The sequence below is a fragment of the Somniosus microcephalus genome, chromosome 5, assembly GCF_052327205.1.
Source record: "Somniosus microcephalus isolate GS21.2 chromosome 5, FLI_Smic_1.0, whole genome shotgun sequence".
In the NCBI taxonomy this organism is placed as follows: Eukaryota; Metazoa; Chordata; class Chondrichthyes; order Squaliformes; family Somniosidae; genus Somniosus; species Somniosus microcephalus.
The window spans coordinates 122210262-122233638 of NC_140991.1; the positions used below are offsets into that span (position 1 = coordinate 122210262).

Below are 23377 nucleotides of genomic sequence, written 5' to 3' on the forward strand. Positions count from 1 at the left end.
GGGGGGGGAAGAGAGAGAGACGGGGGGGGGGGAAGAGAGAGAGACGGGGGGGGGGAAGAGAGAGAGACGGGGGGGGGAAGAGAGAGAGAGGGAGACGGGGGGAAGAGAGAGAGAGGGAGACGGGGGGGGAAGAGAGAGAGAGGGAGACGGGGGGGAAGAGAGAGAGAGGGAGACGGGGGGGAAGAGAGAGAGAGGGAGACGGGGGGGAAGAGAGGGAGACGGGGGGGGAAGAGGGAGAGAGGGAGACGGGGGGAAGAGGGAGGGAGGGGGGGAAGAGGGAGAGAGGGAGACGGGGGGGAAGAGGGAGAGGGGGGGAAGAGGGAGAGAGGGAGACGGGGGGAGAGAGGGGAGACGGGGGGAGAGAGGGAGACGGGGGGGGGAGAGGGAGACGGGGGAGAGAGAGAGGGAGACGGGGGGAGAGAGAGAGGGAGACGGGGGGGAGAGAGGGAGACGAGGGGGAGAGGGAGATGGGGGTGGAGGGAGACGGGGGGGGGAAGAGAGAGAGAGGGAGACGGGGGGGAGAGAGGGAGACGGGGGGGGAGAGAGGGAGACGGGGGGGAGAGAGGGAGACGGGGGGGGGAAGAGAGGGAGACGGGGGGGGAGAGAGGGAGACGGGGGGGGGGGAGAGAGGGAGACGGGGGGGAGAGAGGGAGACGGGGGGGAAGAGAGGGAGAGAGGGAGACGGGGGGGGAGAGGGAGACGGGGGGGGAGAGGGAGACGGGGGGGGGAGAGAGGGAGACGGGGGGGAGGAGAGAGGGAGAAGGGGGGAGAGAGAGGGAGACACGGGGAGAGAGGGAGACGGGGAGAGAGGGAGACGGGGAGAGAGGGAGACGGGGGAGAGAGGGAGACGGGGGAAGAGAGGGAGAGAGGGAGACGGGGGGAAGAGAGGGAGAGAGGGAGACGGGGGGGAGAGGGGGAGACGGGGGGGGGAGGGAGAGAGGGAGACGGGGGGGGAAGAGAGGGAGACGGGGGGGGGAAGAGGGGAGAGAGGGAGACGGGGGAAGGTATCCTGTAGCATCATAAACAAAAGACTTATAAACTTCCTTGAGGAGCACAATGTCTGGAGTAAAAGCCAAATTGGATTCCTGCCAAACTATAGAACATCAGATCATATCTTTACCCTACAGACCCTAATTGACAAACACGTCCATCAAAACAAAAGCAAAATCTACGCATGCTTTATAGATTTCCAGAAGGCTTTCGACTCCATCTGGCATGACGGTTTATTCCTGAAACTTATCGAAAGTGGGGTAGGGGGAAAAAACATACGATGTAATTAAATCAATGTATACAAACAACAAATGTGCTGTTAAAATTGGAGACAAACAAACAAAATACTTCCCACAGAGGCGGGGGGGTGATGCAGGGCTCGCCAATCTCACCGACACTCTTTAATATTTACATAAATGAATTGGCAAAACTACTTGAACAATCGACAGCACCCGGCCTCACCCTATATGAATCCAAGGTTAAATTCCTCCTCTATGCAGACGACCTGGTTCTGCTGTCACCAACTAAGGAGGGTCTACAGCAGAACCTGGATCTGCTGGAGTCATACTGCCAGACTTGGGCCATGACAATAAATCCCCAAAAAACCAAAGTCCTTGTGTTCCAGCAAAGATCCAGACATCAGGGACCCAAAATAAATTTCACACTAGGAACAACCAAAATTGAACAAACCACTAACTACACATACTTGGGCTTAAAAATCAGCTCTACGGGAAATTTCAAACTGGCTGTGAATGAACTGAAAGAGAAAGCAAGAAGGGCTTTCTATGCCATTAAAAAATCAATCCAAATAGAAATCCCAATTAGCATTTGGCTCAAAATTTTCAAATCAGTAATTGAACCAATTGCACTCTATGGCAGTGAGGTGTGGGGACCGCTAACACAACAAGAATTTGCAAAATGGGACAAACACCCAATTGAGATCCTACATGCAGAATTCTGTAAAAGTATACTCCGGACTCAAAGGAAAACCGTAAACAATGCATGCAGGGCAGAACTAGGCCAATATCCATTAATAATCACTATCCAAAAAAGAGCCACCAAATTTTGGAAACACCTAGAAATGAGCCACCCCCAATGCTATCACTACGAAGCCCTGAAATGCCAAGAGAGGACCATAAAGAAGAATACCCTCAGTCAACTAGTCCTGGGACTCAGTGAAGTAACTACTAACACTACTAACAATAACCAGCCCCAGGACAGTGACAGCGTAACACAAAGAATTCGACCCAACACAATCGTCGCTAAGCAAAAGGAAAAATATCTGTCATATTGGGCAGAAACAACAAAAACCCAAAGCAAACTCAATTGCTGCTTGGCCCTAAACAGACAATACAACATGGCTGATTACCTGACCATGGTAAAGGATAGCAAACTGAGAAAAACTTTGACAATGTACAGACTTAGTGAACATAACCTGGCGATCGAAAAAGGTAGACACAGACAGACCCAGCTACCAAGAGAGGACAGGATAGGCTCTCACTGCAGTCAGGGAGTGGTGGAGACAGAGATGCACTTCCTCACAGCTTGTAGAAAATATCAGGACATAAGGGAGAATTTCTACCCAAAATTCACAAAAATATGCCCGGAATTCAGAAATTTGAATGACGACCAAAAACTCCCATACCTACTAGGGGAAGAGAGAAATTGCATAACACTAGCGGCACACTATGTTACAGCTTGCCATAAACAGAGGGACAACCAGCAAATTTAAGAAAAGAGTATATATAAATTATATGAAAGTATATATTTATACACTCAGGGATATGTCTGTTTATACACTGTATGGATAGATCTGTATTTTTGTGAACAAACATGAATGTTTTCGGATGCTTTGGCAACATAAGATGTAACTTGTCATGCCAATAAAGCGAATTGAATTGAATTGAATTGAAAGGGAGAGAGGGAGACGGGGGGGGAGAGAGGGAGACGGGGAGGGAGAGAGGGAGACGGGGAGGGAGACGGGGGGGAGAGAGGGAGACGGGGGGGAGAGAGGGAGACGAGGGAGAGAGGGAGACGGGGGGGAGAGAGGGAGACGAGGGAGAGAGGGAGACGGGGGGAGAGAGGGAGACGGGGGGAGAGGGAGACGGGGAGACGGGGGGGGAGAGGGAGAGACGGGGGGGGAGAGGGAGACGGGGGGGAGAGGGAGACGGGGGGGGAGAGGGAGAGAGAGACTTGGGGGGAGAGGGGAAGACTGAGAGGAAGGGGGTGGTTGGAGGGAGACGGAGGGACAGAGAGAGGGGTGAGGGTCCAGACGCGTGACGTCCATTCCCGGGGACTGAGCAGCGGCCGCAGTGTGGAACAACACATGTGAAGGCGCAGCACATGTATAATGGCAGCTGGAAGGAGGCTAAAGCAAACCAGCTTTAGGCCCCTGGTGAAACAAAAATGAGAATTTTTTTTTAATTCAGAAAATTGTTTAAAGCCAGAAACAATTACGGAAAATGATGTTGAATGTCCCGCCGTAAATTTCAGTTAAACTTTGCCAGGTGTCGTCCCCTTTTTGAAAATGTTTATCAGGGTTATTTAAATCATGTTATGAGAGGGGAAAAAGTTTGTGCCCCTGTTTGTACCTCAGCGTCTGTGAGAGACAGAGCGAACGGCAACAAAAAAAGAGGAAACAACTTCTCCAAAACTGATCCCAACTCATCGCCAAGGCTGGGGATAGATAACCTCACCACCTTCTTAGGAAGTTTAACCACTTTATTCACTTTCTTATTTGAGTTCCATTTGGTATTAGAGTTTATTTTATTATTTTTTGTTGTATGTTTAATAACAGCGTTGAAGAGGGAAAGAGAAACTTGGAGCAACTTCTGTCAAAGCTGCAACAAGACTTGAAAGAATTTAACACTCCCTCCGCGCCCCCCCCCCCCCCCATATTTCTGAATATGATTTTGGAAGAAACAGAAACAAAAATCAATTTTCCCCTCATCTAAACAAGTTTCAACCAGGTCTTGAAGTCCAAACGCTTTTAAAGAGGTATTGAAATGCTTTAAACATTTTAAAATTTAAATTTCTCAATATTTGATTTTGAATGATCGACTGAAGTGAGTAGCTTTACACAAACATGCAACCATGCTGTTGAGGAGGGGGAGAGCGGGGAAGATTTGTTGGAGTTACTATTACTTTTTATTGAATTAAAAAATATCATTAAGACATTTAGGAAGAGAACCAAAATAGGGGAAAAACACAAACCATTTTATTTTGTCTGTCATTCTATAGTCCGAACAAGTTCCAGGAATAATGTTTGATTTCCTTTTAAATGTTTAGTGGCGTGTTAATAGAAACATGAGTTATGTAATGATGTATAAAAATTGCAGGAAGCTACTTTAGAAGAAACTACTATTTGTTTATTGAGAAAGACACAGAAAATACTTTGATTAAACTGATAATTACTATTTTGATTTGGTATAAATGTTTGAAATAGGAATTTAAAAATTGAGTACAATGAAGTTTGTTTCCCACTATTTAATTGGGAAGTACCTAAAATAATTCAACACACTTTTTCGTGCTAAGAGCAGGGATTAATATTGTGGAGAATGTTTGAGAGAAAAACATTAGAAGCGAAATTTGTAAATTAACATCTTTACGTCAACACGTTAGTAAACATTTCCAAGTCAGTCTGATTGGTTCTCCTGTCCAGGAAGAACGATGAATGTTTATTTCTGTTAAATCATAGTTTTTCCAGCTTTTTGTTTTTAATTCGGTGACACAAAGTGTGTGTGTTTTTCTGCACTTGTGAATAAGTGCTGCATTTCTGACAAGTTGTATGGGGGGTGTGTTGGTTCAAGAAGACCACGTTTACTAATGGAAGTGATTGAAATTGGAAATACGGATACCTGTTTTTGTTCAATTCTTTTTAATACTGTGAACCAAAGAACTACAGCACTTTATATTTGTTGGTTGTCTGGTTGCATTGTGATTAATATTCTAATTACTTTTGTGGATGTACAGCACATCAGCGCCATCGGAAAGCCGCTGCTCCTGCTGCTTGTGCAGCCATTGCTATAGTGACACGAGGGGTGGGCTAATACGTTGAAAACTTTAAAATTAATACAAATTGCACAAATAAATAGGCCTCTTTCAGCTCACCTTGGGCTTTTGGACTGTTTGTCGATGCACAACCGTATGACTGAGTGACGTTTCTGAAGTGTTAATGCATTATTATGCAGTTCTTTTATATCCCAGTCATTTCTGACAAGTAATTTTTTATAAAATAGAGTTTGTACTTGACGAATTAAAAGCTTTTAATTAATTCTACCGTAAACAAACTTGCAGAATGGGCATGTAAATGACAAATGAATATCAATATAGATAAGTGTGAGGTGGTGCATTTTGGTAGGAGGAATAAGGAGGCGACCTACTCCTTGGAAAATAAGAGTCTAAATGGGGTAGAGATGTAAAGGGATCTAGGGGTATAGATTCACAAATCATTAAAAGCAGCAACACAGGTTAAAAAAGCCATAAAAGTGTAAATAAAGCACTGGAGTTCATTTCTAGAGGAATAGAATTCAGAAGCAGAGAAATTATGTTAAACTTGTGTAGAACGTTGTCCAATTGTCTCATGATTTGAGACGGTGGGCTGGCAATATGGCATTACTGTATATATGCTTTTAAGTGGTTGCTGTTGTTGTTGTAAAAGTTGTTGTTGTTTTAAAATTTGCTCACGGACATAAAGGTCGCGCTCAAAGGAGTTTGTGGCCCGCTCAGTACAAAAAAAATTAGAGGGAACATTGCTTGTAACCATTCCATTCAACACTGCTTTAGGGTTGCAAATAAATCTGTGCACTATTTTGTTTTTATATTCAGTTATACATAAGTGCCTTTTGTTGTCCTGACATTGAACATTAAAATACCATTACATTATGCAGCTCTGGGGTTTCTGCAGCAGGAGACTGAAAGTTAAGTAAAGCTGAGCACCTTCAAGGTTAAGAGGTCTAATTGTGTTGCCACTCATCAGAGTTGGCAGTGCTGGAGGACTTCAATTAAGTATAGTGCTGGCAAATGTGTTTTCATACTGGCATTGTGACATTATCACTTTGTTATCTGAGCAGTATCCATTGCAGATAACCTTCATTAGTTCAGGAACCTGAAACATTTTCTGCAGCTCCAAACTGATAGGACAACATACTGGCTGTGGCTACTTTTAGTGGGTCTTGTTATGCAACTATTGTTTCATGGCAGAAAATAGATATTGTCACAGTGGTGCCTAATAAGAACACATTCTATTGAATACCCATGTGATGGGGCTTTTTAACTTTGATTTTCTTGTATCATTTTTCTAAATTCTTGATAAAGCAAAATGACAGAATATGTACATTGGAGAGGAGATTTGTGATTTTGATTTATTATTTTACTGTCCCTTTCTCTGATTTGGCTGCTATCTTGTCTTCACACAGTCTTGTTTCATCAGGAAGGCAGGACTCTACCTGTGTTACAACAACAACAACTTGCACCTTTAACATAGTAAAACGCCCCAAGGCGCTGCACAGGGGTATTTTAAGACACAAAATTTGACACCAATCCACATAAGGATAAATTCGGGCAGGTGACCAAAAGCTTGGTCAAAGAGGTAGGTTTTAAGGAGCGTCTTAAAGGAGGAAAGAGAGGTAGCAAGGCAGACAGGTTTAGGCAGGGAATTCCAGAGCTTAGAGCCTGGTCAACAGAAGGCACGGCCGCCAATGGTTGAGCGATTATAATCAGGGATCCTCAAGAGGGCAGAATTAGAGGAGCGCAGATATCTCGGCAGAGGGGGGGTGGGTTGTGGGGCTGAAGGAGATTACAGAGATAGGGAGGGGCAAGGCCATGGAGGGATTTGAAAACAAGGATGAGAATTTTGAAATTGAGGCGCTGCTTAACCGGGAGCCAGTGTAGGTCAGTGAGCACAGGGGTGATGGGTGAAGGGACTTGGTGCGAGTTAGGACACGGGCAGCCGAGTTTTGGATGACCTCAAGTTTACGTAGGGTGGAATGTGGGAGGCCAGCCAGGAGTGCGTTGGAATAGTCAAGTCTAGAAGTAACAAAGGCATGGATGAGGGTTTCAGCAGTGGATGGGCTGAGGCAAGGGAGGAGACTGGCGCTGTCACAGAGGTGGAAGTAGGCGGTCTTTGTTATGCGGCGGATATGTGGTCGGAAGCTCATTTCAGGGTCAGATATGACACCAAGGTAGCGAACAGTGTGGTTCAGCCTCAGACAGACGTTAAGGAGAGGAAACGGAGTTTGTGGCGGGGACTGAAAACAATGGCTTAGGTTTTCACAATATTTAATTGGAGAACATTTTTGCTCATCCAGAACTGGATGTCGGACAAGCAGTCTGACAATTTAGACACCGTGGAGGGGTCGAGAGAAGTGGTAGTGAGGTAGAGCTGGGTGTCGTCAGCGTACATGTGGAAACTGACGCTGTGTTTTTGGATGATGTTGCCAAGGGGCAACATGTAGATGAGAAATAGGAGGGGGCCAAGGATAGATCCTTGGGGGACACCAGAGGTAACGATGCGGGAGCGGGAAGAGAAGCCGTTGCAAGTGATTCTCTGGTTACAATTAGATAGATAAGAATGGAACCTGGCGAGTGCAGTTCCACCCAGCTGGACGACGGTGGAGAGGCGTTGGAGAAGGATGGAGTGGTCAACCACGTCAAAGGCTGCAGACAAGTCAAGAAGGACGAGGAGAGATCGTTTACCTTTGTCACAGTCACAAAGGATGTCATTTGTGACTTTGGTGAGAGCTGTTTCAGTACTGTGGCAGGGGCAGAAACCTGATTGGAGAGTTTCAAACATGGAATTGCGGAAAAGATGGGCACGGATTTGGGAGGCAACAACACGTTCAAGGACTTTGGAGAGGAAAGGGAGGTTGGAGATGGGCCGGTAGTTTGCAAGGACGGAGGAATCGAAGTTTGGTTTTTTGAGGAGAGGGGTGATGATGGCAGATTTGAGGGAGAGGTACCACAGGCAGTGACTTGTGTGTTCTGCAAGGAGCAGTACAATGTGACTTATAATATTTTAAACTAGTAGTGGAGATTCTACACTCTGTATTCAGAAAACCTGCTTAGAAAGCTCAAAATTTAGTGAGTTTAAGTGTATCGACCGAGTGCACTATTGATGGACTGCAGTATTGCAGGGTATATAAATCGTGTTGAACATAACTTACAGCATTTTATCTCTGTAACTCAGGACTTTGCCTCCTCAACTTGATTGTAATAAGTTTGGTTTACAGTGTTTGGTTTAATGTTTACAATTTAAATATGGTCTGTATTAAATCTCTAATTTACAAGCCCATACATTCTGCAGTCATACCAGTACAGAAACGCTCATGGCTGAGAACTAACACCAGTGTCTGCCACTTCAGCAGATAACAGTGTGCTCCAGCAATGCAATTATACTGCCATTAGGATTGGAAAAAATCCTTAATCCTTACCTCAGATGAGCTGGAAAGGAATTAAACATTGAGCCAGTATCGACATAGCACTTTTCACGACCTCAGGACATCCCAAAGCATTTTTTGAAGTGTAGACACTGTTGTAATGTAGGGAAAATGATTCTGAGTACTGATTTGAATGGGGTGGCCATCGTTAACTGCAGCTGCTTAGTTCTGTGTATAGCTGCATTTTAGAATCACTTATTGATAGAATATAACTGCTACCTACAGAATTAATTTACTTAAGCATGCAATTCAGCATGCAATCAATTCAATAATATTTATAGCCATCGTTTACGTAAATTAATGCAGCATGTAACAAATTAATGAGTGCATTGTAAGGCTGTCACAAGTAGTTAGTTGAAGTTGACTCTTCAACCTTCCTCTGGATGAATAGGCAATAATTCAGTTGATTAATCAAATAGGCTCTGACCTGTGACTAGCTTGTTGCAGGTTTGTATTATTACTGTAACTTGGACAATACAGTGGTGTCATATTCCCACAAGCAAGTCATTTCCAGAAATCTACTATTGGAATTTGCAGATGATGCAGAATTATGACAGGAGGCAAATTACACAGTAATCAGATGCTTGAACAAGGTCGAGTACTTGGCCATAGTTTTGCAGTGATGAGAATGTTCAGCTGTTTGAATTTCCGTGCCCCCGCTCTGATAGCAATTTTAAATAGAACATTTTGCAGTTGTGCCACATTGCCACTAGATGCCCTTCTTGGAGTTATTCCCAAAACAGATGAGATATCTAATGGTAAGGCAGAGCATTGGGTACTTTAACAGCGGCTAAACTTTAACCAGTCCTGCCTTTCTTTTTGCAGCTCCTCAGTTTCATCCTGGGATTCTCATGTGCTTTTTATTGTTGAAAAATGTACAGTTTTGCATATTGGATTTTTTAATATTAGTTATAAAATGGCAAGAGGGAATCCTCAGCAAAAGTGGATTGCAGCATTTTCAATCTTGGTGGGACCTTTTTGTTAGTAGGACAGCAGAAGGCACATATAGCTATGGAGGCAACTCCATCTCTACAACGCACATAAAGTACTCCCCCTTTCTTTAGATTTCCCACATGAACCATAAACTAATATATCTTGTAGGCGAAATTGTTATCTAAAGCCATGCTTAGACAGCCGCAGTAATATAGTACTCAGCCGATGTCAGTTAGTAAGTGACCCCATTGATGTAATGAGGAGTAGGATTCTTTTCATTCCTGGGTGTCAATCAGGAGCTGCCAATTGTGGTATAACGGTATTGGATAAGTGACAAAACCTCTCGAGCAGTAATGCGCTCTGTTAAAGAAAACTATTGAATTTTTTTTGAAAAAAAGTGTAAAGATGAGCAAATTATTCCAAGGTTGTGACCCAAGGGCTGCAGAAGCAGATTGAGGGAGCTTATCCTTGAAGCAAAGAAGGTTAATGAGGGAGGCTGTTGAGAAGGGGATTAAATGTCAGATATATTAATAGCACTCCTTGTATTTTTTTCTGGGAAAAAGAGCTTTGTATTAAAATAGGGGATCAACAGGTGGTATAGCAGGGACGTCTGTGATAATACGTGGGATGGGCTTGAATGGCCATATGGCCTTTTTTCACTCCAAGCTTTGCATTCTTAATGTCACAGTATTCAAAATTTCTAAAAGGAACGGTGGAGAGTTCTTCATTCCTAGCCAGCTTTGGAAGAACTGTTTCTCTTACGGGGGTGGGGGGTTGCAAGAAGAAAACTATCCTTTACTGTGATTAATGACACCACTGTTAATTCATTGCGTATATAACTGAACCAAGCATTTGCTGCAGTTTGGGATATGCACCCTTGATATGCTGGGTAAGGTAGCTTACTAATTGACCTTATGACTGGCGTAACATTGGATTGTTGTGTATGGCATTGGCAGTGGTCCAGATGATGGGGAAATAAACTGGATGGACTCAGTAGTCTCTGTGTGACTGATGTCTTTAAATACTAGTGCAATCAAGTGTTCAGCTATTTAGTGTCCTAGAAGGGTAGATTTGTTTTTTAAATCACTCATGGCAAGTATTAATGGTCTAATGTAAGACCAAGGAGCACTCTTAGTTTTGTAAATAGTATATTAACTTTGGGAGCTCAGCCCCTCATTTATTTCAAGCCCTAACCACATTATTTTATTTATTATATATTCTCATCTCTCGTGTCAGTGTAATTTTATTAATATCGCTACAAATATTATTTAAATAACAGAATATATTACAATTGCTTATACAGTTAAAATTTTCCATATTGATATTAATTAGAATATTAATTCAGATTAAATTTCTAGGTCGGTCTCAACCATGGCTCAGTGGTAGCACTCTCGCCTCTGAGTCAGAAGACCATTGGTTCAAGCCCCACTCCAGAGACTTGATCATCTAATCTAGGCTGGGAACTAAATGCAGTGCTGAGGGAGTGCTGCACTGTTGGAGGTGCTGTCTTTCAGATTAACTATTAAACCGAGGTTCCATCTGCTCTCTCAGATGGACGTAAAAGATCCCATGGCAAGTAGAGCAGGGGAGTTCTGGCATCCTGACCAACATTTATCCCTCAACCAACATGACTAAAACAGTGTATTTGGTTATTTATCGGATTGCTGTTTGTGAAACCTTGTGTGCAGATTGGCTGCTGTGTGTTTCTACTTTACAACAGTAACTACATTTCAAAAGTACTTCATTAGCTGTAAAGTGCTTTGGGACATCTGTATGAAAGGTGCTATATAAATGCAAGTTCTTTTTTTCTTCTAGTTGGAAATGACAACACTTACTTTTACATCAAAACATAGTGGGGGAGAAATTGGGTGGAGCCGCAAACGGGGCGCCAAGCTCGCCTGGGCGCCAGATTTTGCGCTGCGATCGGAGCAGTAGCGATCGCCGGAAATTCAGCTTGAGCGCCCCAAGAGGGACACAGAACGAGGCTCGAGGCGCTCCGCGTCCCTCTTAGGGCGCTGAAACTGAATATCGCATCGCAACGTGCAGCAGCGCCACACGTTGCGGCACGGCGCGCTGCGGTACTGCAGGCCTTCCTCCCATTCTTAAGGGGGCGGGGCCTGCACCAGCGCGATGAGTGATCGCGAGTGCCGGCAAAAGAGCCCGGCACCGAGGAGAAGTGCCGGGCTCTCGGAAAACAGCCGGCAATGCCGCGGGGGGAGAACAGGAGGCCGGGGACGGAGGTGCTGGCAGGCGGCCGCCGAAAAAACGGCCGCCCCGCACCTCCACCTTAATTTGCGCCACTGCTGCCATAGGTAGGCCCCATGAACCGTGCGCGATTAGCGAGCGGCGTTAGAGGTGGTCGCTGCCAAATATCGCGATCGGGGCGGTAGCGGGGCGCTGCGCACACCGATGACGTCATCGGTGGCGGCGCAGCGCAACAGGCTAACGCTGCCATTAGCGCCCCAGCTAAATATCGCAGGAGGCGTGGCCAGTGGCGCTAAAGCCACTGAGTGCCCTCTTTAGGCGCTAACTGGTGGCGCAGCCCACCAAATTTCTAGGCCCGTAACTGCAGTAGGCCATTCAGCCCCTCAAGCCTGTCTGTCATTCAGTTAAATCACGGCTGATCTGTATCTTAACTCCATCTACCTGCCTTATAACCCTTAATACCCTTGTCTAACAAAAATCAATCTATCTATCTCAGTTTAGAAATTTTTAATTGGCCTAGCCTCAACAGCTGTTTTGTGGAGAGAGTTCCAGATTTCCACTACCCTTTGTGTGAGGAAGTGCTTTCTGGCATCACGCCTGAACAGCCTAGCTCTAATTTTAAGGTTATGCCCCCTTGTTCTGGACTCTCCCACCAGATGAAATAGTTTTTCTCTGTCTACCCTATCAAATCCTTTAATCATAAAGACTTCAAATTAGATCACCCTTTAATCTTCATTATTTAAGGGAATGCAAGCCTAGTCTATGCAACCCTTTCAGCTCTGGTAACATTCTGGTGAATCTGCGCTGCACCCCTTCCAAGGCCAATATATCCTTCCTGAGCTGCGGTGCCCAAAACAGACTCAGTACTCCAGAGCTCTGTACAGCTGTAACATAACTTTTACTGCAGCTGTTTGATTTAGCATCACGTACTTTAATATTTTGCCATATGGAGGTTGTGGGAGCACATTAAATCCCTATTCCTACTGTTGTGCTGACCATATATGACATGCTGCACAAAAGTCTTTGAACATTGGTTGAAATCTTAGACATTTTAGAACAGAAGGAGGCCATTCAGCCCATCATCCCTATGCAAGTGTTAGATCTACATCAGAGATATCTATTCTAATCCCATTTCCCTAATATTTCCCTGTGTAAGATTTTTCTTCTGGTGTTTAATTCTCTCTTAAATGAAATTCGGTGCCAATCCCAGAAAAAAAGCTTTTAGTTTAAGATTATTTGAATCAGCATAATAACAAATAAAACTGTCAGGATGCAGTATACAATGTATAGCACTGATGCCAGGCATCAGAACTTAAATAAAATCAAATTATCTTTCCAGTGTGATATTCCAAAATACCCTTGAATTTGTGTGATGGAGTGGGAAATGGCTACTGTAAAAATTGTGGGTCCATTTTTTTTTTAAGTGAAACCACAGTTGGTTGCCATAGTAATGAAAGCCAGCTGGAGCACAGCAGTGCCATGACAGCAGATCCCTTCTGTTCCTTGTGTTTGTACAATTACAGAATGTGTTTATAAGGAGCAAGTCATTCCTCTCAAACCATCCCCCACACCCAACCCAGACCAGAAATCAATTGTTACAAAGAGTTAGATTTTCTGTGACATCCAGTTTTTATTTTTTCTGTAGTTTTTTTTTTAATTCCTGTTTTTTTGTTTTTTAAACAGCGTGCTGTCCTGGGGACTGGTGTGAGAAGAGGTATTAGGCTCAGTAATGTGAGCAGAGATCGTCATTAACCCCAACCAGCATTGGCAATCCAGGCAAATCAGCTGTTTATTTGGCTCCTTCAGACTGGGGTTCACTAATGGCTCCTAGGTGGTTGCCACTTTATTAGGCAATTGATAAAAACAAAGGGATGTTAAAATGAATCAAATTTAATTTATTTTTTATTTCTCCTTTTCCTATCTACTTCTTTTCCCCTTTTCCTGAAGGAATTGTTTTACGTTGGAGTGTGGGTCTATAATAATGCATTTCCTGACAATCCCCCAGTTCATTTTGGTAATATCGTAATAATCAGTCTAGTGCCTGCCCTATTGCTCTATGCAGTGCACAGAAATGTAATTTTTTTTTCATGCATTGCTTCACATGATCAAAAAACTTTGTAAATAGGATGCTGTGTTTTCAATGATGGCCCTTTCCATATTTAATTTTTGTTCCTAATTATAATGGTTTCTTTTTTCCTGCAGCATGTGCTACAGACGTGTAGAGCATTTGCGAGATCGCCAAGAGACTGTAAAACAACGACTGATGACAGCATTGAAAGGCAGACAATCCCAAGGTGACGATGAAATTGATACTGATGAAGAGGAAGAATTTCAGGAATTCCTTTCAGGAGATTGGCGGGCAAAGGGAGCCTTGCTTTAGTATCCTGATCAGTTCTATTTATGACTCAAAGAAAACTTTCAGCAAAGCATAATAAACGCTCATCTAAAACTGGCTTCTGATATAACTATCACGTGAACTGGGTAAATCATCAGCCATTGACACTGAAAGCCTTGGAGAAATTATTCCTTTTTTTAAACTGGTAAAACGTTTTCAGAACGTGCGTACTGTGGTTGTTACATTAAAATTTACTCATTAAATGTATCCAAGTGTTTTTTCAGATTATTTCAAATAGAGATTTCTGGTCATTATTAAACTGTAGTTTGTAATGATACATTATATACATTTGTAACCAGCCATATCAGTGGAAACTTTTTTTTTTAATTGAGATGAAACATGTAATGGTAGAATTTAATTTTAGAACTTAGCACTTCAGTTTCAGAAGTAGCATTTTGTACTGCAGTTTGATAGAGCTGTACTGGGTTACATGGGTTGAATTTCCAATTCAGCCATCAATATGGAATATATTTTTATAGGTGGAGGTAAACAAAAGGATGCGATTAGAGCAGCCTCTTTTACAGAGCAGTGAGATTTTAAAAAATAGTTTCCACCAATACCCTGTGGAATTTGCTTTGTACAATCATATATTTTGTCATTTAATCTCTCCTGCCTTCCCACCCTATCACAGGCCTTCCCTTTTGTTCTTTCCTCCCCTCCCCCCTTTCCCTGCCCCTACACTTGCTTAAAATCTGTTACATTTCTAACTTTTTCCAGTTCTAACAAAAGGCCATCGACCTGAAACATTAACTCTGTTTCTCTCTCCATAGATGCTGCCTGACCTGAGTATTTCCCAGCATTTTCTGTTTATATTTCAGATTTCCAGAATCCACAATATTTTGCTTTTGTACCTTGTATAATTACTTTGTTTTCTGCCTCCAAGGATCTTGCACGTCTTGTCCTCCAACAAGAAGCCAGTCACTTTTGGTGCTGTTTTCAGCAGGATACATGACTCAGTAAGACACCATGGCCTCTTTCTGTCAGCACCTCTGGTTTTGCTTCAATGCATCGTTCCACCTAGCTACCTATTTGAATAATGGCAAAAGTTTGCCCAGCTGAAACCAAGCAACTCTGTTCCCAGGCAGGCACGTTCTGATTAATGAGGAATGAACAGTTTGGTTATTGGCTGGACATGCCCAACTTCCCTTTAAATAACACATCAACCCTTTAAATAACACATTGAGCCTTCTATTGCTGTCAATGGATTTTAAACAAAATAAATGTACAAATCCTAGGATTGCAGAGGGATAGGTCAGATCTATTAGATTATTTTTACTCTCTGGTTGTCCAACACAATATCTTGTGCCCTATATCATCATGCATGAACCAGATAGAATTTATTTTCCCCTGTACATGCTTTACTTTTGGGTAGGAACACATGACAGTTTAATTGTGGATTAAATGTTTTATTTCACACCTAGGTTTGTTGACGAAATCTATAATTGTCACCCATGTGATGGCTTTCACATTCAAGGATGTAGATAATATTGATGAGGTGTGCCTTGGTAAAACCATTCATCTCAGTACTCCCATTAGCAAGTAGACTAAGTGAAATGTTTATTACTGCAAATATAATTTAAAATTCATAGTGCTAGCTGCCCATTAATCTACCTTTGCTTCGCATGAGAGATGATGGGAATTGTGTTTTTAAGCTACTTTATTTTTAGTATTGATACTCTGTCTAAACATATCAGTAGAGCACTCATTGTTGCAGCAAGATCAAGTAGAGAAGTGCCTTAAAATACAACAGCACGCACTTGAATTGGTTTGTTTATTGAACTTTTTGAGACCCCTTTACATGGTAGAATTGCTCAACCATGGTTTTCCACACAGGTGGTTTAAGATGCTATTTCATTTTGTTAGTGTTACAGATGTAGTTTACTCGGCAAAACTGAACTTCAGGATTAGATACTTTAGGAGTTGTAGAAGGTATTTTTTAAAGCAACACTGCGCTGTATGATAAATGACATTGCAGCTTGTACTTAAAAGGACAGGATGCTTTCAAACATTTGTCACTGGAGTCTGACAGGGAGTAACCTTGTTAACTCAAACTATTAGTACAGGCTGTTCAAAAGCTTCGTTAGATCATTAGTTTGAATCTTTTGTTGGCTTGTGAAATGATTCTGAGAAACAAATCTCCAGGGACTGTGTGGTGCAGTGAGTTAGCACCTCGAATTTGTGGGACCTGGGCTCAAATTCAGTCCAGACCGAAAGGGCAGCTCCACTTTTTTCTGAAAGTTTACAGCCGCAAGGCTTCCAGTGTGCAGCGACTGTCGCCTGTGCGGAGGTTGGAGCCATATTGGCGCAGCAAGGTGTGTGTCAAATCCTGCTTTGTCTCCTGGCAACGAGGTGCCCAAGGATGAGACAGAGAGGAGGGGCATTTGAGATTTATGAACTGCATGTGTTCCATGAACTGCATGTTTAAAACCTGGTTTGTGGCTGCAGGGTGAGAAAAGGAAATTATAATGGGAGGATGCTTATGCAGCACAAGATATTGAGGCTTTAGAGAGGGCACAGCACAGATACACCAGGATGCTTCCTGATATGAGGAAATACAAATTCAAAGAAAGCTTTGAAAAAATTGGGTCTTGTCAGAACAATGCAGATTACAGAACAATATGATAGTGTTTCAAATTATTAAAGGATGGGACAGGGTAGATAAAAACAGACTGCTTCCAGTAGTTGGGTCTAGAATGAGGGGCCATGGATATAAGATTAAATGTAAGAGATTTAGAACAGAGAGCAAGAGAAACTTCATTGCAGTTTGAGGAGGTTTTTAAAGGAGAAAGGTGCAGAGCCAGAAAGACTTAGGGAGACAACTCCAAATAGCAGCCCAAGGTGGCTAAAGATTCTGCCAACCGCGGTGGGGTGATGAGAAAGAAGGATGCACAGAAAGCCAGAATCAATTTTGGAGAGGATGCAGAGCTATAGGAAACTGCAGAGATAGGGTAGAGCAAAGTCATGGCGATATTTATAAACGAGGACAAGAATTTTGAATTTAATGCGCTGGGGGATCAGTGTGGATTAGTGAGGGCAGGAGTGAAATGTCAATTTACATTATGTGCTCAAGTCCAAGAGTAGGGCTTAAACCCACAACCTTCTGATTCAAGGCAAGAGTGTTACCAACCAAAGAATGGAGGTAACAAAATCTCAAACTGAAATTTGATTAAAGACTGTTGCAGGTTTCTGTAGATTGCAAAGCACAGACATCAAGGTATGAAATGCAAAGAGGGGAATTTTTACATCCCGACGCGCTGGTGGGGGGGTCCGGTAGTGCGGGGGGGGTTGTATGGGAGGGGTCTGATAGTTGCGGGGCTGGGGGGGTGGGGCAACACTCCTGACCCACAAGTACTGCTCCCCGAGGCTGTCTTTTTATTCGTTTAAGGGATGTGGGCGTCGCTGGCAAGGCCAGCATTTATTGCTCATCCCTAATTGCCCTTGAGAAGGTGGTGGTGAGCCGCCGCCTTGAACTGCTGCAGTCCGTGTGGTGAAGGTACCCCCACAGTGCTGTTAGGGAGGGAGTTCCAGGATTTTGACCCAGCGATGATGAAGGATCGGCAATACATTTCTAAGTCAGGATGGTGTATGACTTGGTGGGGAACTTGGAGGTGGTGGTGTTCCCATGCGCCTGCTGCTCTTGTCCTTCTAGGTGGAAGAGTTTGCAGGTTTGGGAGGTGCTGCCGAAGAAGCTTTAGTGAGTTGCTGCAGTGCATCTTGTAGATGGTACACATTGCAGCCACAGTATGCCAGTGGTGGAGGGAGTGACTGTTTAAGGTGGTGGATGAGGTGCCAATCAAGCGGGCTGCTTTGTCGTGGATGGTGTCGAGCTTCTTGAGTGTTGTTGGAGCCGCACTCATTCAGGCAAGTGGAGAGTATTACATCACACTCCTTACGTATGCCTTGTAGATGGTAGAAAGGCTTTTGTGGAGTCAGGAAGTGAGACACTCGCCGCAGAATACCTAGCCTCTGACTTGCTCTTGTTGCCACAGTATTTATGTGGCTGGTCCAGTTAAGTTTCTGGTCAATGGTGACCCCCCAGGATGTTGATGGTGGGGGATTCGGTGATGGTAATGCCATTGAATGTCAAGGGGTGGTGCTTAGACTCTCGCTTGCTGGAGATAGTCACTGCCTGGCACTTCTGTGGCGCGAATGTTACCTGCCACTTATCAGCCCAAGCCTGAATGTCGTCCAGGTCTTGCTGCATGTGGGCATGGACTGCTTCATTATCTGAGGAGTTGTGCATGGCACTGAACACTGTGCAGTCATCAGCGAACATCCCCATTTCTGACCTTATGTTGAAGGGAAGGTCATTGATAAAGCAGCTGAAGATGGTTGGGCCTAGGACACTTCCCTGAGGAACTCCTGCAGCGATGTCCTGGGGCTGTGATGATTGATCTTCAATCACCACAGCCATCTTCCTTTCTGATAGGTATGACTCCAGCCAGTGGAGAGTTTTCCCCCCCGATTCCCATTGACTTCAGTTTTACTAGGGCTCCTCCATGCCACACTGTCAAATGCTGCCTTGATGTCAAGGGCAGTCACTCTTACCTCACCTCTGGAATTCAGCTCCTTTGTCCATGTTTGGACCAAGGCTGTAATGAGGTCGGGAGCACAGTGGCCTTGGCGGAACCCAAACTGGGCATCAGTGAGCAGGTTATTGGTGAGTAAGTGCCGCTTGATAGCACTGTCAATGACCCCTTCCATCACTTTGCTGATGATTGAGAGTAGACTGATGGGGTGGTAATTGCTGATGATTGAGAGTAGACTGATGGGGCGGTTGTGTATGTACCTTTAAGAGAATAACTGGTCTCAGACTGCAGTACCGGCAGTGACCACCCCTGTATAAAAGGTGCTAGAGAGCCTCTGTTGTTTAGATTCGTTATGGACTTCCACCAGTAAACATCTGTTGTTTTCGCTCCTGCTAGTCCGTGTCTAAATCATTCACGGACTTAACACTGGCGATGAGTAAAGAAACGAACTTACCTGCAACTCAGCAGCAGCTCCGACGACGTTGTTGAAGGTCGGAGCCAGAAAAAAAAAAGAGGCCATTGAAACTCGAGAAACGGGCGTTGACCGTCAATCATCGGGTTCAAGGCTTTGCAGGAGCGACTTTCCAGAGCCAGGCTGGGTTCCTCGGTCCGTGGTTTCCCAGCTAATCGGGCTGGTGGCAGGTAGTGCTCTGATCCTTCCTGGGCTGCGGCGGCCTGAAGCTCGATCGGGCGGCCTTTCAACGGGGCCGGGCAGCGAGTCGGGAAGCAAAGAGAGAGGGTGGAGCACACCGGGCGCGGCCGGTGTTTCAAAGCTGGGCCGCGTTCGGACCTCAGAAGAGGGAGGGAAGTGTCCCAGAGGGTCCGCTCCACGACGGGAAGATAATAAAAGAAAACAAATTAATATTTAACGCGCAGGAAACCGTGGAAAGCAGTGCTAACAACAGCGGGGAAGAAGACAAAGCGCGGGAGGCGCCATTTTGTTAAATCGGGGAAGAAGGCAAAGCGCAGGAGACGCCATTTTAGATTTGCAAGATGCCGAAGACTGGCTGTATCGCTGCTTTTGATAATACATTAGAGGACTGGACCACGTATGTGGAAAGAGTCGAGGTATATTTCGAGGCAAATGAAATAGCGGAGGGGAAAAAGGCATCAATATTGCTAAACGTAATGGGCGCTAGAACGTACGGCCTATTGCGGGATCTGATTACTCCAGCCAAACCAAAGGCGAAGAGTTTTAACGAAATTGTTGCTGTTCTACAGGAGCACTTAAACCCTGCACCACTGTTGATAGCAGAAAGATTTAAATTTCACAGGAGAACTCAGCACAAAGATGAGAGCAATGCTGAGTATCTTACGGAACTACGCAAGCTATCAAAGCACTGCCAGTTCGGAGCAGGACTGGCAGATACCCTACGGGACAAATTTGTCTGTGGACTCCTTCTGTGTTCCTTCACTCAGAAGTTACTCGCAGAAAAAGAGCTGACGATAGATAAGGCTTTCAGCGTGGCAGTATCATATGAAGCAGCAGCCAGGGGAGCTGCAGAAATTCAACATAAACCACAGGGATACGGCACCCACGAAATGACATGGGGATTTGCAAAATGTTATCGCTGCGGCAGAACTAACCATGACCAGAAGGACTGCTGGTCCAAAGACACAATATGCAGACAATGCGGGAAGATTGGACACAATGCACGAGTTTGTAGGTCTGGGAAGAAGACCAGCTACAACAAAAAGGCTACTAAGGAACCGTACAAGAAAGTACAAAAGATGAGCGATAGTGAATCCGAGAACAGGAGATTAAGCTGTCTCAAACTTCACAATGTAATCGCAAAAGAGGATCACCGAACCATTTGGGTCACCCTCACGATAGCAGGGTCCCAAGTTAAAATGGAATTGGATACAGGATCAGCGCTAACCGTCATGAATTGACGAGACTATGAGCGGCTATTTTCACACATACCCTTGAGAGAGACATCCATCGTCTTGACGACGTATACGGGGCAAAAAGTATACCCCAGAGGAAAACTAAGGGTGCCTGTCGAATACAATGACAAGAAAATACGGAAATTATATCTCTACATACTGCCAAATGGTGGACCACCGTTATTGGGACGGGAATGGATCAGGAAGATAAACTTAGATTGGCATTCCATTCATGCAATGACGGTGGACGGTAAATAAGATGAAGACGTCACTCCTGGACGATTGTCAACAATCTTAGCTAACGCCAAAGAGGTATTTCAACAAGAACTGGGCACGCTTAAAGGCGTAACCGCCTCGTTAAAAATAGAAGAGAATGCAGTTCCCAAGTTTTTCAAAGCGAGACTGGTACCATATGCAATTCGTCCAGCTGTCGAGGCAGAGCTGGAGAATCTGGAGAAGGCGGGCGTGTTGTCTAAGGTCGACTGGAGCGAGTGGGCGACACCCATCGTTCCTGTCATGAAGAAAACGTTAAGCAATAAGTCCGGAGAGCCAAGGAAGATTCGCATCTGTGGGGATTTCAAGGTGACGGTGAACCCTGTCCTTCACACAGTACAATATCCTCTTCCAAGGATAGAAGACATCTTCGCCTCACTGTCTGGAGGGAAGCGTTTTACAAAAATTGACCTAGCACAAGCATATTTGCAGATGGAGGTTGAAGAGTCCTCTAGGAAGTATCTCACGATAAACACTCACAAAGGTCTTTACCAGTATCATCGATTGGTATTCGGAGTAGCATCGGCTCCGGCGATATGGCAAAGAGCGATGGAACAAGTCCTGCAAGGGATTCCAGGGACTCAGTGTTACTTGGACGACATCCTTGTAACAGGTGAAGATGACAGTGAACACCTTAACAACCTAGAACAGGTGCTCACTAGACTACGGGAACATGGGCTGCGAGCCAACCGCCCCAAGTGCGAATTTTTTAAGAAACAGATATCGTATTGTGGCCACGTGATTGATGAAGAGGGGTTACATAAGTCCCCTGACAAAATTGAAGCGGTTGTTAAGGCCCCAGCGCCTGAAAATGTGTCGCAACTGAGGTCATTCCTCGGGCTGGTGAATTACTATCATAAGTTTTTGCCGAATTTGTCGACAATTCTGCATCCACTGAACGCCCTGCTACGAACGGGGGTAGCATGGAAATGGAGCGATGATTGTAAACGTGCTTTTCAGAAGACTAAGGACTTAATCACTTCGAAGGAAGTATTGGCTCACTACAACCCATCACTGCCAATCAGGCTGGCGTGTGATGCGTCTCCCTACGGCATTGGGGCGGTACTGTCTCACAAATTCCTTGATGGTTTGGAGAGGCCGATAGCTTTTGCGTCACGCTCGTTAACTTCTGCCGAGCGTAACTACACCCAGATTGACAGAGAGGCCCTCAGCCTAGTGTGGGGGGTGAAGAAGTTCAATCACTATCTGCACGGTCAAAGATTTACTCTACTAACCGATCATCAACCTCTTGTCTCCATTTTCAACCCTCAGAAGGGCGTACCGATAATGACAGCACAACAGCTGCAGAGATGGTCCCTTTTCCTAGGGGCACACCAATATGACATCGAGTACAGGGGAACTAAACAGCATGGAAATGCTGATGGATTGTCACGTCTACCGTTGCCGACGGTGGAAGAAGAAGACCTTGCAGTGGATCCAATGGAGTTATTCCACTCGACCATAGTCGAATGTCTCCCTGTGACGAATGCAAACATAGAAAAGGAAATACGGAATGACCCGACACTTATCACGGGTCTATGATTTAACGGTGAAGGGATGGCCAGCACATGGCGAACCACTGCTGCCAGCATTTTCGTCAAGAAGAGAACAGCCGTCAGTGTGCAGAGGAACCTTGATGTGTGGATCCAGAGTAGTAATTCCACCTAAGTTGACGGATAGAGTGCTCAATGAGCTTCATGAGGGTCATCTGGGTGGGGTATAAATGAAGAGCTTAGCCAGAGCGTTTGTGTGGTGGCCGGGAATCGATAGAGAAATCGAAGAGATGACCAAGAGCTGTGCAGGATGCCAGAAGGTCCAAAACGCCCCACCACAAGCTCGTCTGCATCCATGGGAGTGGCCCTCATCTCCATGGCAAAGGGTGCACATTGATTTTGCTGGTCCCTTCATGGACTCGATGTTTTTAATTGCGGTGGATGCACATTCAAAGTGGCCAGAGGTAATAAAAATGTCCTCACCCACCACGGAAAAAACTATCGCAGTTTTACGAACCATATTCGCCAGGAATGGGCTGCCTGAACAGATTTGCTCTGACAATGGGCCACAGTTTGTGTCTGAAGAGTTCCGGAGGTTCTTAAAGAACAATGGTGTTAAGCATTACACATCTGCCCCATATCATCCAGCCACTAATGGATTGGCCGAGAGGTTTGTCCAAACATTCAAGAAGGCTATCAAGGCAATGTGTAATGAAGATATACCCCTACAACACAAGGTGGACAACTTCTTGTTTGCCTACCGGAATGCGACACATGCGGTTACCAACCAAACTCCAGCCATGATGTTCTTCAATCAAAGACTACGATGCCGCTTGGATTTGGTTAAGCCAAATGTCTGAAGAGATATGGAGAACAGGCAGTTTCAGAATATGAATGAAAGGCCGACCAGGAGTTTTAAGATAGGTCAACCAGTTTTGGCCCGGGACTACCGCACTGAGAAATGGCAGCCAGGAACGATTTGTACATGACAGGGACCTCTCATGTATACCGTGGACGTTGGGGAGAGCATTGTAAGATGCCATGCTGACCAGATTCTAGAGTCACTGGAAAACGTCAACTCCACACCACGATCTGATACACCTGGTAATGAAATCGACGTTCCAATTGCAGCTACCGCAGAACCGGTAATATTGGAAGCAGATGAACCAAACAACGACATTGATTCTGACTCAACATTGCCAGAAGAACCTGATACTCCAAAGAGGCGTTATCCAG

The 23377-nt window shown here is 44.7% G+C and overlaps 1 protein-coding gene across 1 annotated transcript in view; it reads left to right on the forward strand.

The window, feature by feature from the left end:
* znf830 (zinc finger protein 830) overlaps window positions 1-14166 on the forward strand; it is a 136002-nt gene extending 121836 nt beyond the window's left edge. The window contains exon 10 of the mRNA XM_085988137.1: window positions 13767-14166. Within this exon, the coding sequence (XP_085844263.1) occupies window positions 13767-13944 (178 nt within the window). The 3' untranslated portion in view covers window positions 13945-14166. The remainder of the gene's footprint in view (window positions 1-13766) is intronic.
* The last annotated feature ends 9211 nt before the right edge of the window (window positions 14167-23377 follow it).